The sequence below is a fragment of the Pogona vitticeps genome, chromosome 4 (assembly GCF_051106095.1).
Source record: "Pogona vitticeps strain Pit_001003342236 chromosome 4, PviZW2.1, whole genome shotgun sequence".
Classification (NCBI taxonomy): domain Eukaryota; kingdom Metazoa; phylum Chordata; class Lepidosauria; order Squamata; family Agamidae; genus Pogona; species Pogona vitticeps.
The window spans coordinates 47,057,842-47,075,681 of record NC_135786.1 but is presented as its reverse complement, the minus strand read 5'-3'; the positions used below and the strand labels follow the sequence as shown (position 1 = coordinate 47,075,681).

At 40.2% G+C, this 17,840-nt stretch overlaps 1 protein-coding gene across 1 annotated transcript in view; it reads left to right on the top strand.

Annotated features, from left to right (window-relative positions):
• The window catches only part of MAPKAPK2 (MAPK activated protein kinase 2), a 111,739-nt gene extending 94,337 nt beyond the window's left edge, over nucleotides 1-17,402 (top strand). Inside the window, exons 2-10 of the mRNA XM_020810648.3 lie at nucleotides 723-862; nucleotides 2,690-2,754; nucleotides 4,203-4,282; nucleotides 8,073-8,199; nucleotides 9,895-9,970; nucleotides 12,271-12,395; nucleotides 13,128-13,213; nucleotides 13,347-13,427; nucleotides 15,477-17,402. Coding sequence (XP_020666307.3) covers nucleotides 723-862; nucleotides 2,690-2,754; nucleotides 4,203-4,282; nucleotides 8,073-8,199; nucleotides 9,895-9,970; nucleotides 12,271-12,395; nucleotides 13,128-13,213; nucleotides 13,347-13,427; nucleotides 15,477-15,620 — 924 coding nt within the window. The 3' untranslated portion in view covers nucleotides 15,621-17,402. The remainder of the gene's footprint in view (nucleotides 1-722; nucleotides 863-2,689; nucleotides 2,755-4,202; nucleotides 4,283-8,072; nucleotides 8,200-9,894; nucleotides 9,971-12,270; nucleotides 12,396-13,127; nucleotides 13,214-13,346; nucleotides 13,428-15,476) is intronic.
• The last annotated feature ends 438 nt before the right edge of the window (nucleotides 17,403-17,840 follow it).

The following is a 17,840-nucleotide window of genomic DNA, read 5'->3' as shown; positions in this document are numbered from 1 at the left end:
TTCTACTAGTTCCAAAATTTTCTCGGTAAATTCCTTCTTTGTCGGCACCTTTGTCATCTTCCACTTACTGGCATATACAATTCAAGCTGCAGTTATCAGGTGTAAGGTGAAGTAAGTCTTGTTTTTTTCCCCCTAGTGTAGCTGGTAATATATTCAATAGGAAGCTTTCTGGTGTCAAAGCAATTCTAACCCCTAAAATTTTCTCTATCATTTTATGAATCATTTCCCAAAAGTCCTTGGCCCTACTGCACATCCACCACGTATGATAGAAGCTCCCTACTTTCTTTTCACATTTCCAACACTTATCAGAAACATTTTTATACATGTTTGTTAATTTCTCTGGTGTTACATACCATCTGTAAAACATTTTGTATATATTTTCTTTTAGATTTATAGATTTAATAATTTTAATATTTCGTTCCCTTTAATATTTTGTTCCCAACCTCAAGGACGTTATCATCTGTCTCATGCTTGTCAGCATGGCAAATGGTTAAAAAAATTGGCAAAGCTTGCCATATTAAGAAGAATTTTAAAAGATTGTTCTGTAGAAAATGATTTGCAATCTACATTCCAAAACTTGAAAGGCGGTTTCTCTTGAAAGGAGACTGTAATCCATGGTAGATTGGATAAGAATTACTGGTAAAATGCTAATTGTTGATAAAGTCTGATAATCAAAGCAGAAAGAGGAAAAAAAACACATACTCTTCCTTTTCCTTTTCTAGATGCTGCAAGATTGTCCAAAAGCTCGCAGAGAGGTGGAGCTCCACTGGAGGGCGTCTCAGTGTGCTCATATTGTGAAGATTATAGATGTCTATGAAAATCTTTACCAGGGTCGAAAATGTCTCCTGATAGTCATGGAATGGTGAGTGTCGCTGCCTGGTGGGGTGAAGCAAGGGATGCAGTTCACCAGACTTGTTCATTTAAACTTGGAGTCAGTATCATAGAATTGGAGGGGGGATCATAGTGATTTAGACACTGCACAGGTACACAGCAAATCTTGTGCTTCCACTATCGTGTTTCCAAAATTTAGATATTTTTTAGAATCTGGCAAAATTGCATTTTGAACTATTGTTCCAGTGGATTTTTGGTTTTCCAGCAGCCGGGCTGGTTGTAGGATTCTTGGATTCCAAGTTCTAGTTTTGTCAGAATGATCTTATGTAAACTCATATGCAAAGTAGTTAGTTACTTCCAAATGAAACAATGCTTCTTGTGCTACAACTTCCAGAATGCCCTAGCTGAGAATCTTTGATATGAACATTATAGGCATGGCTGATGTTTCTTGCTGCTCCAGTTTCTTTACTATTATTTCACTTTATTTTATTTATTAAAACATTTGCATTGAACCCTGTATCTGAAGATGTTAGGTATGGTGCAATTGAAATACATCAATGGAAAAAAAAGGGAACATGTGATCCATTTATAGAAACAAAGTATGAGGTTGGACAAGACCTGACTTGATCATAAAAGGGTTTGCTGAAATGGTTTTATTTGTTGGCTGGCTGACTTAACTTGCCATAGGCAACATACCTGGCTCAATTTCTAAATTATTTTGTTGTAACTCTGTTCCCCCCCACCCCCATCTTTACCTGATGCAAATTTCTGGAGAATCCGAAAGCTAATCTTATTTGTAACTTTTTGGTAATTTTGTGAGAGCTAGCGGGGTATCGTAGATAGAGTGATGAACTAGGACTCAGGAGACCCGGGTTCCTTGTTCCTCCTTGGGCACTGGTGGAGTGGCATTGGTGTAACCACCCCTTAAATCAACATACCTTGAACATCCTATTAGGTCACCATAAGTCCAATGCAACTTGACGGCACGTAACAGACAAACAAAGCCAAATAAAGGTATCAGAAAAGCACCTTATAAACTAATTTGAAACAGTATTTCTATCTTATAGTGCCAGTAGATACCATGGCACTAGCTTTATTGCAGAAAAGCAAATGATTCATCATGAGTTCACAGACTTGAAACATAATATATATGATAATCTAGAGCACTAGGTAGCTGTAGAAGGACACTGTCAGGAAGGTTGTCTTGTGTTCTGAGAAGCAATACAGCTAAATGATGTGACAAAAGACTGAATCTTATAAAATCTTAATTGATCAATTGTCTTATATAAGGCACTTGCTATTTTGTAATAGAGCAGCCCCTGTTTTTTTGAGGTTTGTTTGGATTTGCCATTAATATAGACCGATTACTTCATTGCCTTTCTTTTAATCTCCACTTTTCACCTCCATTCAGCTATGTATCTTTTAAGGAACCTTGCTCCTTGCTTTTGCTCTTGTTTTTATTGGGAAAGGTTTGAACTTCTTTTCTGTGATGTAGGGCAGTGGTTCTTAACCTTTGTTACTCGGATGCTTTTGAACTGCAACTCCCAGAAACCCCAGTCAGGACAGCTGGTGGTGAAGGCTTCTGGGAGTTGCAGTCCAAAACTCTTGAGTAACCCAAAGTTAAGAACCAGTGATGTAGGGAACAATATAATGGAAGTTTTAGAATCCAAGTGCTGTGGCAATGGTGTGCATTGAGCTGGGTGCTGGCTGCAGGTTTGTTGCCTTGTTCGCTGTGGAGGAAGTCTCAAAGTCTCATACGTGTCACAAACAAAGTCTAGGAGAACTTGAGGTGGCACTGTGCTCTTCGTGTTTTGTGTAGGTGATAGTTCTTGTAATTGATCTGTTTTGTGTCTTCCAGCTTGGATGGTGGTGAACTTTTCAGTCGAATTCAAGACAGGGGAGACCAGGCTTTCACAGAAAGAGGTATGAAGAGTTACAATATACCCTGTTTTCCCAAAAATAAGGGTCTTATATTAATTTTTGCTCCAAAAATGCATGAGGGCTTATTTTCAGGGGATTTTTTTTCATGTACAACAGTCTACATTTATTTAAATACAGTTATGTCATCGTCTGGCTGCTGCACAATGGTGGAGGGCAGGGTTTCACTTAACTGGGACTTATTTTTGGGGTAGGGCTTATATTACGAGCATCTTGAAAAATCCTACTAGGTCTTATTTTCGGGAAAACAGGCTATTTCTCAAAACTGAACATAATGGTGTTGTTTTGTAGCATAATCACCTCTGTTTTAAAATTGTGTTTGCCTTCTAAGGGTTGTGTTAAACAGTTCTCCAGAGCATAAAGGATTACGCTGTAGTTTTCTCATCAGTCCTTCCAACTGTGATTTAGAGCAGATTTTGAGGTCAAGTTGTTGTTGTTGTTTTTGGTCTATTTTGACTTTTTAATGGAAGACTAAAATTCAGCAACAGGAGCCAAGTGGAAAGAGGAAACTTTGAAATGGAGTCAGATGAAATACTCTATATTGGAGACAATCACATATTATACTTGCACCACCACCACCATTTATTCATTAGACAACATTTTTTTATCCAAGGATAAAAGCATCTTACTGTTTAAGAATATACAAATATTAAAAATGCAAATACAAGTCAACTTGAGAGTTACTACAGAACTTGATGCTCACAAGGTAAAGGGGAAAATTTGCTTTATTATTGCCAAAGAATCTACTAGTAGATCTTCATTTACTTTTGCTCAGCTCTGTTTTAAAAGATTCTGAACGAGCCCCAGGCTTGCTTGCTCCCTGCTTCATTGATTTCATATGATGTATTTAACAGAGTCTATTGTTCTTATCTCTGAATTTACAAGCTGTGGTTAAATCTGAGCAAGGGAAAAGTAGTTCTTCTTATTCTTTACCATCCTCATCCTCATTGTCCTCCTCCTCCTCCTCCTCCTCCTCTTCTTCTTTTCCTTCTCCTCCTCCTCCTCCTCCTCCTCCTCCTCCTCCTTCTTCTTTACCACCTTCTTCTTTTTCTTCTTCTTCAACTACAGTTTCCAAATTACTTACCTCTTGGTTTATCCATACCTTCTAAATTAGTGTGGGGGTCTTTCTTGTCTTCCAAATCATGTCCTGGATAATCACTGGAATTAATTACTTGCATGGAACATGCCACCACTTCCAGCGATTAATGCACAACAAATACATGAGAATTATGTGCAATTCTATCAGGATTGAGATGTTAAGGAAAACAAGAGTAAAGCACAACATGTGACTGCTGGTCTCTCACTTCCCTTGTAATAACCTCCTGATTTGAAGGTTACAACAAGGAAGGACTTTTGTGGCTTTGCTCTCCTTAAGCTGGGTATTTGAGGTGGTTGCCTGTCTAAAATAATGCATTTTTCCTTATCCTCTCCAGAGGCATCTGAGATAATGAAGAGCATTGGAGAAGCCATTCAGTATTTACATTCAATCAACATTGCACACCGGGATGTTAAGGTAATTCTTTAGATGAAGCCCAGCCTATACAATGCTAATGAATAACAAGAAATAACCATTGCTTGGCAGCCTTTCCAGGCCCTTTTAACATTTCATCCATATGTAGGATATACGTACTTCCAAGGGAAATGTTGATTGTATTTCCCTCTTCTGGTGGTGGAAGCTTTTATGTTGGGGGCGGTATAACACCCAGAAATTTTATCATCCAGAGTTTCACTTTTTGGAGGAAGAGCTGGGTGGAATTTGGAAACTACATGTAGGGGACTCAGAGACTCATAGGCAGATAATTCCCTCGGTCATGTTTATTGTTCTTTTTGCTTCTGCTACAACTACACTGGAAGTTTTCCCAAGTGGTCAGTATACAAAATGAATAATTTTGCTGAGATGGAAAGCTGCAGGAGAAAACATTTATTTTCTAGGGATCTTCTACGTCTACAGAGATAACGGCAGGCCCTTAATTTTTGCCATAGCAAGAGATGGCCTCTTGGGGACGTCTGTACCCTTATCTCGCCTTCAAATATAAAGCAGAGCAGTGACTGCCCAGCTTCTGTATATAAGCTCAGGATGGTTATGGAAGTATCTGGAAGAATCCTAAGTAAATCAATGGTTCCTTTTGATTAGAACTGTTCCAAAGATATTTGGGTTCAGAATCCTTCATTGAAGTTGTTTGTTGTGTCAGAGGTTTTCAAGTGTCGAAAGCATGGTTTTAAAGAAAGAAGAAAGTGGGATGTTATGTGCCATCAATTCACTTTCAACTTATGGTGATTAAAAATTCCACCATTAACAGCTGTGTCTTCCTTTATTGAGTCAACCCCCTCTTATTTGGGCTTCCTCTTCATTTAATGTTTCTTGCTCTTGCTAATGTTGTCGTCTTCTCCAAAGAGCCTTGTCATCTCACACCCAGTGTGGTATAGTGTATAGAGTGACAGACTAGAATTCAGGAGGTCTGGGTTCGAATCCCCATTTGACCATGGAAATTCCCTGGAAGTGTTTGTGTCGTTGGTAAAATCACTCCTGAAATATCTCCCTTACTTTGAAAACCCTACTAAAGTCTCTATAAATTGGATTTGACTTGATAGTACATAACACATATATACACCTGTCTTTTTATGATATATCCAAAGTATGATAGCCTTGGTTTAGTCATTTAAGCATCTAGTGACAGTTCAAACTTGATTTAATCTAGGACCTACTTGTTTGTGTTGCAAGTGGTCCATGGTATCCAGCAAACTCTCTTCCAGCACTGTACTCATGATTTTTGACTTCTTAATGTTCAACTGTAATCCTACTCTTGCATTTTCTTCTCTGTCTCTTGGATGTGCACCTTAAGTTGGTGAAGTGAATTGAGTGTGTCAGGGAAGCCATGAGCAATGCTGTCAGGAGGCCCAGACTCCATTACAAGTCTGGATTCCTGTCAAGGTCACCGAAGGCAGAATGGTCAAAGCTCAGACATCCAATTAAGAATAATTTACCCTCTTCAGGATTAACAGCCATATCAGCAGAAAAGAATTGATGGTTCCAGCAGTGAAGGCTATGGAAAAACTCCTGGAGGGCAGATATTGGGCAGCAGCAATAGCTGACCGGCAGTGACACTCGATTTACTACTGCACAGAAGAAGGCAATGCTAAATGACTTCTGAATATTGTATGCTTTGAAAACTCTATGAAAAGACTGCCAGAGAAAGTTACAATTTTGAACTACAGTTCGCAGTATTCCTTGCATGGTCTCTGGATATTATACTGCATAAAAGTAACATTTCCAAGCTCCCTGATTGTTTTGAAAAGAGTAGCTTTGTCTTCTGAGCAGTAGCACAGCAAAGGCAAGGTTGACACTATTACTGGGATTTTGTGCATTTGTTGCACATTTCTTGATATTCTTAATCGATAAAATATGACGCTGTGTCTACATACATAAGAACATATACAACAAAAGAGCAGAAGAGAATGAGGCTTCTAAACCAGTTCCACAGCCAGCGGTTTGAACCAAGGAAGACTTGGCTTCCTAAGGAGATGAATGACATTAACCTCCTAGGGGACAAGCACTTATGTAAGAGGCAGGAAGAAGGAACCTTGCCAAGCTCATCCTGTTGCCTCAGGGGCAATGCATAATCCTTTCTACAAATAGATCTTGAAGCCTCCTTCCAGTCTAATTTGAGATATTCAGATGAGACCATATTACTGGCAGAAAATAGCAATGACTTGAAACAATATCTTAAGAAGGTTAAAGAAGAAAGTGCAAAAGCAGAATTACAGTGGAACATTAAAAAGATCAAAATCATGACTTACAGAAGTATTACATAACTTTTCTATTGACAATGAAAAACAAAAAAACACCCTGAAATTGCTAAAGTTTTTTGTATACCTTGGTTCAATCATCAGTCCAAACGGAGACTAGTCAATAGATCAGAAAAAGACGGAGAATTGGAAAGGCAGCTGTGAAGGAACTAGAAAAGTTTATGAAATTAAGGATAGGTCACTGGAGACCAAGGTCATCCACTATATTATATTCCTGATTGCTATGTATGGATGTGACAGCTGGCAATCAACGTTGCAGACAAGGAAAAAAAATATGATTTGTTTGAATGTGGTGCTGGAAGAGAGCTTGATGGTTACGCTGGACCACCAGGAGGACAAACAAATGAATTTTTTTTTTCTGGAAGCAAAAATAACTAAGCTATTGTACTTGGGGCATATCATAAGACAACAAGACTCACTGGAAAAGGCAATAATGCCAGGAGAAGTTGAAGGCAGTAGGAGAAGAGGAAGGTCAGCTATGAAGTGGACAGACTCCATAAAAGAAGCAATGAGTTTCAGCTTTCAAGAGCTAAGCAGGACTGTTAATGACTGAACATTTTGGATGTCATTTATTCATAAGGTTACTATATGTCCGATGCAGCTTGAAGGCACATGACAATAACACTAGGAGCTGCTAGAGCTGCAGCAATGAATAGTGAAACAAGAGCATGTATGCCCTGGATGCTCTGTTCATGCTGGATGAGAATTATGGGAATTGTAGTATAATACTAGAGGATGCTGGGTGATGGAAGACTAGCATATAACATCTGACAAGAAGGAAGTGACTAGCTGGACTGGAAGATTATTGTAAATGCTGAGATGTGGTTTTTTTTTATTTTTATTTTTTTGTGTGGAATACATCCCCTCAAAGAAAACATACCCTGTTTCCCCGAAAATAAGACCTAACCTGAAAATAAGCCCTAGTATAATTTTTCAGGATGCTCGTAATATAAGCCCTACCCCAAACATAAGTCCCAGTTAAGCGAAACCCCACCCTCCACCATTGTGCAGCAACCAGACAATGACAAGACTGTATTTAAATATAGATTGTTGTACTGTACATGCAAAAAACAAAACAAAACAAAACCATCCCCTGAAAATGAGCCCTAATGCGTTTTTGGAGCAAAAATTAATATAAGACCTTGTCTTATTTTGGGGGAAACATGGTATATGGTGCCACTCTAATGTCTTTTCAAGACAAGCTAAAGACTTTTTCAGTTTGATGGGCTCTTTTAAAATATAAATTGAATTGTTTGATTTCATTTCCATTGATGTATATCTGTGTTTTCAAGTGATTGTAAGTCTATCCTGGGGATAATTATTATTGAAGGTTCAATGGGTATTAGTAGATATAAGTGAATGGCTCTGTGTGGTGGGATATATTTGAAATCTGCTAAATTTGAATATCTGGTCTTGCCGTGTCACCAGCTAGGCTTTGCAAAGTGGTACAAAAGGAAGCATTCTCTCCAGCAGCATTTGCTTATTATGTCTTGCAGCCAGAAAACCTCTTATACACCTCAAAAAGACCCAACGCTGTATTAAAACTCACAGACTTTGGCTTTGCTAAAGAAACCACCACGCATAACTCCCTAGCTACGCCATGCTACACACCATACTATGTGGGTAAGTAATTTACTTGAGAACATCTCCACTCCCAACACACACACATTTCTGAGTCATGAGTCTTGCAGGCATCCAGCATCTTCTTTTATGCTGCTCTTGTGTTTTGCAGGCAGGGAAAAGATTGATCTAATAGTGAAGATTTTCAAGCAAGCATTTTTTTAACATTTATTGCATTTGGAGTGTTGTTTAAACTAAATAAGCCACAACTGAGTTCGGTCCAAAGAGAAAAATACAGGGAATTTGGGCTGAAAATCTTGTGATTTGCAATCCTTAATCATGAGACCTAGAAACTCTCTTTTTAAACCTTGTTTTCTAAAAGGGGTATGCTTGAGTCACAATCCTATGGCAGGGAAAGTACTTATATGTATATAAGGTTATGTACAATATTTTAAGCTGTTTGAGGGCTTAATTCTAGTCTGTTTTGTAAAATGGGGTATGGGAAATGTACAGCTCAGTTTCAAAGGCCGAGTCCTATGTTTACTTTTAAATTGGGGTGGGTGTGTATGTGTCCTTCTGGCATCCTTTGCTGGCAAGCTTCCAGGTTGTCTGTATTAGATAGTCTCCTTATAATCGGCTTTTTCCAGAAGCTGAAAACAGAACTGATAAGGCGTGCTAAATGAACTGTGACTGAACTGCAGAGACCCACTGCCAGGGGCCATAAGCTCCTAAAAGGGGTGGGAAACTAATGCCTGAACATTGTACGGTTGTTAAAAAGCAAGCAGTAACCCTCCATCCGTTTTTGTTTGCTTAGCCCCATTACGGTGGCTATGCCAGGCATCTTGGTCTTCTACTCCAGGGCTTCCATGCTAGCCTCTTTCAAGTGATCGTCATTGTGCCCTGTTTTTCCTGAAATAAAACCTGCCCCCAGTGGCCATCTGCTGTGCCTGCAAAGTGTGTTTTCTGTTGAGTCCCTATGTGAGGAAGGTGACGACTCGATATTCGATATTTCTTCTTTCCAAGATGGATAATGTCTCTCCCTAATTTCAGACTCCACTGGCCTCAACTAGGGACAAGGGGCTCATGGACACCCAGTTCCTCCTCCTGGCTTCCTCTTTGATGCAGTTGTGGAGATTTCCCCTTTTGTCTTGATTGTCTGGCCACATCCATTCCTTGACTCTCATGGGTAGGCCTTTGCTGATGAATGGACTCCCCCTCGGAAGAAATGCCTTCTTTTTAGTCAGAGTTACGGTTTCAGGATGTTATACATGGTCTTTTGTTCCCTCTTCTGCACAGACCACCAGCAAAAATAGTAGCAGCCATGACAACAGGTGTCCCCTACCTCCATAGCAGGGCTGCTGCTTTCTCTAGGATTTAGCTTCCTGCTTTGCCTTCTGCTGGGTGGGTTTTGGCTGGGGCGGGTAGGTTTCCCTGCTGTGTTGTTGGTGGCTTTGCTGTTTATTTATGGAGTTTTTCTTCTTCTTCTTCTTAAACCTCATCAACGGAGTGCCTTCCGACCAGGCTTGCTGTGTTCTTTTTAATTTTCTGGTGATTTTTTTCTTCAGCCGGAATGGATTAATCGGTTTTTCAATGCATTCCCTATGGGAAATGGTGCTTCAACTTACGAACATTTTGACTTACGAACACCATTCCAATACGGATTAAGTTCGTAAGTCGAGGCACCACTGTACTCGAAACTCCATACATAATATCCTGCACCCACAGTGACTCTGTATATCATCCCTTCTCTGTCTTTAGCTCCAGAAGTTCTAGGTCCGGAGAAATATGACAAGTCATGTGATATGTGGTCCCTTGGCGTCATCATGTATATTTTGTAAGTAAGCAACTTCTTCTGTTCTGTACTGCTCAGTAATGTTGACTGCTCTGTATGGTCTACTCTGTTCTTGTAGGGCTATAAAACATTCCAAATCCTCTGGCACTTTACTGAATCAATAATCTAGAAAGACCATACTTTCTTTCAGTCAGCCATTAAATCAAGTCAGGAGTTATTTTGAAGAACTGTGGGAAGATGTAGATAATATATTTAGCTGATACAACCCATCTTGGCAGCAAATTCTAGATGAATGATTCTCAGCCTTGGCTCCCCTGATGTTCCCTAGTGATGCAGATCATCTACACTACCTTAATAGAATGTAAAAAAAAACCAGCAACACTTCCTCTGTGTTTAATTTTCTAGTATCCTGAAGTGGCTGTCTTCACTTAAGCCACTTCATGATATGGGAAATTGACAGCAGAAGGAACCAGGCCAAATAGGGTTGCTTGAGGTGTGCATGCCATTTGCATATGGGGATTGTACCACATGACACGTCGGACCTCTACCTAACCTCTAGCAAACCTATTTAGCCGCTCCACCTGCTCCAGTGAGAAGGTTGAGATGTTCTGAATGTACTGAGGGTAGTATTGATGAAGGTGTTCTTGTGGTAAGGGATCTGTTCCAAAGCAGCATGGCAGTCCTTGGAGTGAGAGGATATAGATAACTGTCCCTGCGCCATTCTAAGAATTTGATCTTAGCTTGATAAGCCCTGTCATTGTTTCTGGATGCAATTCAGAATGTTGGTTGTTATATTTGAATTACAGTGATGCCTCCCAAGACAAAATTCATTCATTCCATGAGTCGTGTTGTATTGCGAAATTTTCGTCTTGTGAAGCGCAGTACTAACAGTTGTGTGATTTAAAACAAACCCCCCCCAAAAAGGAAAAAAATTCATCTTGCGAAGCACAGCCATAGAAAAATTTGTCTTGCGAATCACCAAAAAAAAAATCGCAAAACACTTTCGTCTTGCGAGTTTTTCATTGCGTGAGGCATTTGTCTTGTGAGGCATCACTGTAATATGCAATGTTTAAATCCTTAGATGGCTGAGGGCCAGTTTATTTGGTTTTGGCTGAACAAAAGGGTATGAAATATGCTTAAAAAATTAAAAAAGTTATGACAGAGTATCCTCTTTCTTTATTGCCCCTGATAGTCTAATGGACTAGCAGCAATTGTCGTCGTTGGTAGCATAGCTCTGTGGTAGAAAGGACTGTTAGAAATTGAAGGCAGATGTAATTCTGTAACCTGTGTCTGCTGGACCTCTCATCAACCTGAGCAGGCATCCAGTTGCCACCATGAATATTCTGTTATTCTGTGGCAACATGAGGAATTCTGGCTTTCTTCTCCAGTTCGGATAGGGAAAGGGGGTAGACCCCAGAGTTGTGCTCTGCTTGCACCACTTCAGCTCCAGGCAAAGCCCACCCCCACACAGCATCTCAGCAGCCCATTTGCCGGCACAAGTCCCATCCTTCCCCTCCAGGTCAGTACATATTTGCACTTGGGCAGTAAGGCAAGTATATCTCCCCCATTGGTGTTAGGCTTCCATAATCCTGCTTCGCTTGAAGGTCTTTCCCCCTTCTTAAGGTCCAAGCATGTAGTTTTTAAGAGGAGCAACAGGTTGTCCGTCACCTTTATGCAAAGGTTTGGATGTGAGATCAGGCAAAACGATAAGGACAGGATCCTGGTGGCCACAAAGTTTGGCTTGTTTGTTGGACTAGATGTGGATCTGAAGAACCACAAACTGTGGTAGAAGTCAGCACAGCTATTCTTTAGGAGTTGTGGGATGAGGAGAGTTTTGCAAGTTGGGATGTCCCAAGAGCACTTGGTAGGTCATAGTGTTAATTTAAATGTTGTCATACAACATACCAAATGTATGCCAAATTCCTTAATTATCACTTAAACAGTAATACGGAATTTCCTCATTACAAATTTGAGAGAAAAACAATGTATTCCTATGATCATTGGTTCTAACCCTCTTTTCTCCTCAAATCTCTTCAAAAAAAGAATTCTGCCCTAGCCATTATGTCACTTCTTTATTTGCACAAATACAATTATTTATTTGTGCACTACTTTATTTATTTCTTGGGTTGTAAATCACTAGGTACTGTGAAAAGTACAGAGTAAGTCCTCCAAACAGACCCTCTTATCTGACTGGCTTTCATAGTATATGCAAGAAATGATCTTTTTTTTTTTTTTTTTTTTGCTTTTGTTTTGTTGTAAATCAGAAGGACAAATATCAGAAGGATCATGTTGGCATTTAACTCTGATTTCTCTGACACATGTCATTTTGCTGTTTTGTACAGACTATGTGGGTACCCCCCTTTCTATTCCAACCATGGTCTAGCAATCTCTCCAGGCATGAAGAAACGGATCCGAATGGGTCAATATGAATTTCCAAACCCAGAGTGGTCGGAAGTCTCAGAGGAAGGTAAACATGTTGGTAGCAGCTATTGTTCTGTTCTGAAAAAGCTAGGAGAGGGCATGCAATTAAAACACGGCTTTAAAACCAGGACTTTCAAAAGTAATCGTCACTTATTTTGTGATTTGTTTTTTTTATAATGGAAATTTTAGTCTGAAATAAAATTAAAAATAAAATTTACCACCACCACCACCACCACCCCAAGGCTGTGTAATAGGAGTGGAAAACATGCAGTGATGAGGCCTGCTTTCCCTCCCCCCTTTTCTGAAAATAAAAACTCAAAATTTAGGAGAAGATCAATAATTGTTGAGAATTTGGAGCTATAAGGTATAGTTGTATACTCAGATCACAGGGAAGAAAATAGTTTTGCTTTCGATTGGCATGGGAGTAGAATATTAGCCTAGAGCAGTGGTCCCCAACCTTGGGCCTCCAGATGTTCTTAGACTACAACTCCCAGAAGCCTTCACCACCACCTCTGCTGGCCAGGATTTCTGGGAGTTGAAGTCCAAGAACATCTGGAGGCCCAAGGTTGGGGACCACTGGCGTAGAGGACACTGCAGATTTATATAGGCCAAAATATATTCTGCTTAAAAGTACATCTATACTGTACCCTACCCACTCCCATGTAAGTGATCTCCCAGGTTGTTGGGTTTTTTTTAGTCTTGAAATAGGTTTCTAGTTTTCAGTTGAGATGTCAGGTTGTGTAAGGTACTGCTAATGCTGCTTTCCTTCCCCCCCCAGTCAAACAGCTGATCCGAAATTTGCTGAAAACAGATCCAACTCAGCGGATGACCATAACAGAGTTCATGAATCACCCCTGGATCATGGTAAGTGCTCAGTTGCCATTTCTGAAAGTCCCTTTCCAAACTTATGTGGTTGTCTAGCCTGAGAAACACAAACACAGGCTGTCTAAAGCACTTTAACCCAGAAGTGAATACTTTGTTTATCTTCCCTCTGCAGCAATCAATGCAGGTGCCACAGACACCACTTCACACTAGTAGGGTTTTGAAAGAAGAGAAAGACCTTTGGGAGGATGTCAAGGTGAGTTGACATCATCCCTTATCTCCTTCACTTGTAAACTGCCAGATTGAAGGTTATGAAACCAAGTATAAGTAACTAGGGGTCTGTTCAATGGTATGGGCAGCCCAGCTGTAGCAGAAAATGGTGTCAGATATGCAGACTGGACCCATGTTTCTCAGTCATAGTTCTAATTTTCTCTGCCCATTGATAGCCAAGAAAAAGGAATACAATCTTCCTTAGGATGACACATCGTAGGCTAGATTATGTTAGTCGTTAGAGATAAAAAGTGAGAATAATTTAGATCGGTCAAAACTTTGTATCTGGGAGTTGCACTATACCATATGTAAAATGTGATGTTGCATTTCACAGATCTATTGTGTTAAATTATAGTTGTCGTGAGGCGCCTGATCAAGATCAGGAGAACAGTAGCAATTGGTGAAGGATTAATCCTTTCCCCTCAGACTGTGTTCTCAATTAAAAAACTGTCTAGACCAGTGGTTCTTAACCTTTGGTTACTCAGGTGTTTTTGAACTGCAACTCCCAGAAACCCCAGCCAGCACAGCTGGTGGTGAAGACTTCTGGGAGTTGCAGTCCAAAAGCACCTGAGTAACCCAAGGTTAAGAACCACTGGTCTAGAAAACTGTTCTTCATCTTGAGAGGAAACCTGCCATTTTCACCAAGATGAACAACAGCTTTGGATGTAGAAAACGTATGTCAGGAACGTGAGGTGGGGAAAGGGAGGCTCCTTGTCCTCCTCACCTGAGTCTCAGAGCACACTAACCTATCCTGATCATTTCCCATATATGTGGTTTCCTTCAAGACAGACAGACAGACAGACAGATAAAGGCCTGTGAAATGCAGTCACGTGTGTCACACACCCTTCAGTCTGCCCTTAAGCCTTATCATGGACAAACTTGAAAAAATCCTTACTTGGGTTGACCCTTTGTTTATAGATATTTGATGCTATTGCTGAACAGAAGGTTGAAAGGCTTTTTGATCAATAAAAGATGAAAACATAAATCCTTGTCTTAAGGTTGGTTATTTGAGGAGCAGGGCAAAGTGAGTTTGGAGAGCAGCCATTTGGTTTTGGATAGATACCAAAGGTAATATCACAAGAGGAATGCAATGGGACTATCTGAAGGTTTGCATGAAACTTTGAACCACATAAATCTATCAGAAAATAATAGCATCTAATGTAGATCAGAAAATTAGAAGATAAACAAAGTTAAATCGTTTTCACATCTTAGCAGCTGAAAATAAAGACAAGAGGAATCTTCACTGGTCCAAACTGAGAAGCAGGGTGGGGAGGGATTATAAACATTAGAACCCCCTCCCGGTGTGGTGGATTCTCTTTGAGGTATGGTCGTCTGCTATATTGGAGGAAGCTGGAGAATGTCTTACTTTATTATCAAAATGCTCCTTAAATTCTTTGTGGGTAGATACTCTGGATTGTTGCCTGCTACTGTACAGTATACAATACGCAGGTGCTTACTCGGTCACCCATAGTGCTCCACAAGGATGCTGGGAATCTGCCCAGCGGGACTTCTAATCCCAGCATTCCAAGCAGCAAAGAGTCAGAAAGTGCAGTCGCTTGGGCAGCGTACAGCACCTTGGGAAATGTAGTCCTCGCTATTGCCCACTCCCATTCTTAAGGCTCCCGGCAAGGACTGTTTGATGGTGTCGCATAGAGGCGGCCGTCTGTGCCTCCTCTCCCGCTATGGAAGCGAGAGAGCAGCCAGGTGATAACAAGGGACGAGGGCCATGGCAAATTGGATACTTGAATATCTGCTTGCCATTATTTCTAGACTTTGATCATATACGTTTACTTTCAGAGCTAGTTATTACTTACGTTACCAAAAAACAGTAATAATTAAATGAGGAGGATTATATTTAATATGATAAACAGTAGATACATTTATATAGTGTTAAAGATGCAACCGGCCCTTTGAGGGCAACCATAATGCCAATGCGGCCCAAGATGAAATTGAGTTTGACATCTTCTGCTCTAGTATCTCTTTTGTCCACCCAGCATGACAGCTCCGTGTCACTCACTTTTTCCTGTATTTTTAGGAGGAAATGACAAGTGCCTTGGCCACCATGAGAGTGGATTACGAGCAAATCAAGATTAAGAAAATAGAAGACTCATCCAACCCGCTGCTCATGAAAAGGCGAAAGAAAGCAAACCCCACTGAACCTACAGCCCTCCCTCACTGAGTGCTCAAGAGTCCAGCCTGGTGGTTGTGAAAGCAATAACTATATCTATATATTTTTAAAACAAATCAGATAAGACTGTCGTATCAGACACATGGAATCCAGATCTTTATACCAGACTAGTTATTTTTTTAGCTGTCCCTCATGGTTCTGACCTATTTCGAGTCAGGCGGGAGACAGTTGCCCTCTGTACAATGCATACTTCTATTTTATTTTATTTTTATTTTTGTCATGTTCAGAAATCTTCTGATAATTGGATTTTTATTGGTAAACTCTCCCCTTCCTTTTCTCCCCCAGGGACACTGAAAATCCTGTGATCAGCATTTAAGGATTAATAATATATATATCTATATTTTTAAAACTACTGTAGTACTGAGATGCAGACAGAGTCCTGTGCTAAGTAATTTTTTTTTAAAGAGTTAAGGGCTTTCAGTTTGTTTTGAAGAAGTGCCAGGGCTGTCAAAGAAATGTCCTCTGAAACAGGAACTGTTCCTTTGCTCTTGGACCTTAAGCTCAATTTACAGGTCATGGAAGTTATAGATCAAAGGTCCTAAGTACAAGACGCCTCATGAAACTGGAAGCCTTCTCACTCTCTAACTGGGTACGCACAGGATTATTTCTCTTTATTTGTGAGTTTGTGGATTGTATGTAATAATGTGGTAGGATGTGTATCGAATGTCTGCAAGTATAGGCAGAAAGACTCTCCAATTTTGTATATCCCCTTAACTTTATAAGGGGTAATATTGGGATCTTAAATGCACCCACAATTCAGTTATGATCTCAGGGTATTTGGGTGGGTGCGGCAGAAAGGAGCTTGTTGAGTGATAGATGACTGATCTTTTTCATTAGCCGACAAAGCCTCCCTAGAGCATTACACCAGAGTAATGGTGCCCAGTTTTCCATCACCATCTCATTCAATATTGAAGCCTAAGTCCTGGGTGCAGGATACTCATAACCATTAGTTGCAGGCTCATGTCCTCTGTACCCGTGAGCATATTTTGTGGCTGTTGCCTCATTGTTTTTATGGTTGCATACAGCAGTTCTTATCTTTGCCAGGAAACCACAACTCTTTGACTGCATAGCAAAGGCTCCAGTCTGATATTTGTATCCCACTGGAATATACATTGCAGCTTGTGTTCGGCAGAATCTGCCCCCTGACCAGTCTTATGGGAAAATGGAGTGGGAAACGGGAGAACAAATGAAAAATGTTTTCTTCAGCTGGGTAGATTCCTTGGCGTCTTGAGATATTGCTTGACCACTCGGCATAAATTTTACTAGTGTAGAAAGATGATGATGGACGTTCTGCCTAAGAAACTAAAAGGTGGAACCTGAAGGAGACATGATGTGATCAGTGTGCGCGTTTAAGGTCTCCAGTGAGATTCTGGTGTTTTGCGCAGGGTACATCCAGGTCAAGCCCCCTTAAGTCTTGCTCTAACTTTACCTTAGAGAGAAAAAAATAAAGTGGATAAGGTGCCCTATTTACATCAACGTTTGCCTCATGCTGGTGGTTGATCCATTTGTCTGACTTTTCCCTGTATATCCTATGTTTATGAATGAATATTTTTATGCCACATTTTGTTTCACTGGCATTTTAATGTTTTAAAAAACACATTTTCTTTTCTTTTTTAAAAGAAAAGTTTAGCTTTTAGGTGACATTTTAGACACTGTATGGAATTTTAATTTGTAAAAAAAAAACAGTTTCTGTTTTCTTGATTGATGTCACTGCTGAAACAAATTCTTTGGTCTGCTTTCCCCTATTTTGGATTAAAGACACCTAATACATCAGAGTTTCTTCTTTTGTGATCTATTAGAACGAAATCTTACTATTCTGGGTGAGTCTCAGGGGAGGCTTCAGTTAAAAAAAGCACTGGTGATACTTGCAGCAGACAAGTCTGACCAAAGATTTTCCTGCTATCCCATCCTTTCTCCAAAGAATTGAGGATACTATGCATGAGCACCCTCTAGTGACAACAAATATGAGGTAGATAATGTGGTTCCAAGGTCAGCTGATAAATATTCTGTCCCAGCAGGAGTTGGAACCAGGTTCTCAGTGGTCTAAACAAAACACTCAGTCACATTTGCTAGGAAATGTTGAAAGGCCCTGTACTGACCCGCTACCTCATGAGACTCTGGCTGGGAGTATGTCATGCTAACTCACCTTTTACACTATAGTGTGCTGAAAGCTGAAGCTTGAACACTCTCCATAAAGTTGGAGGAAGTTGA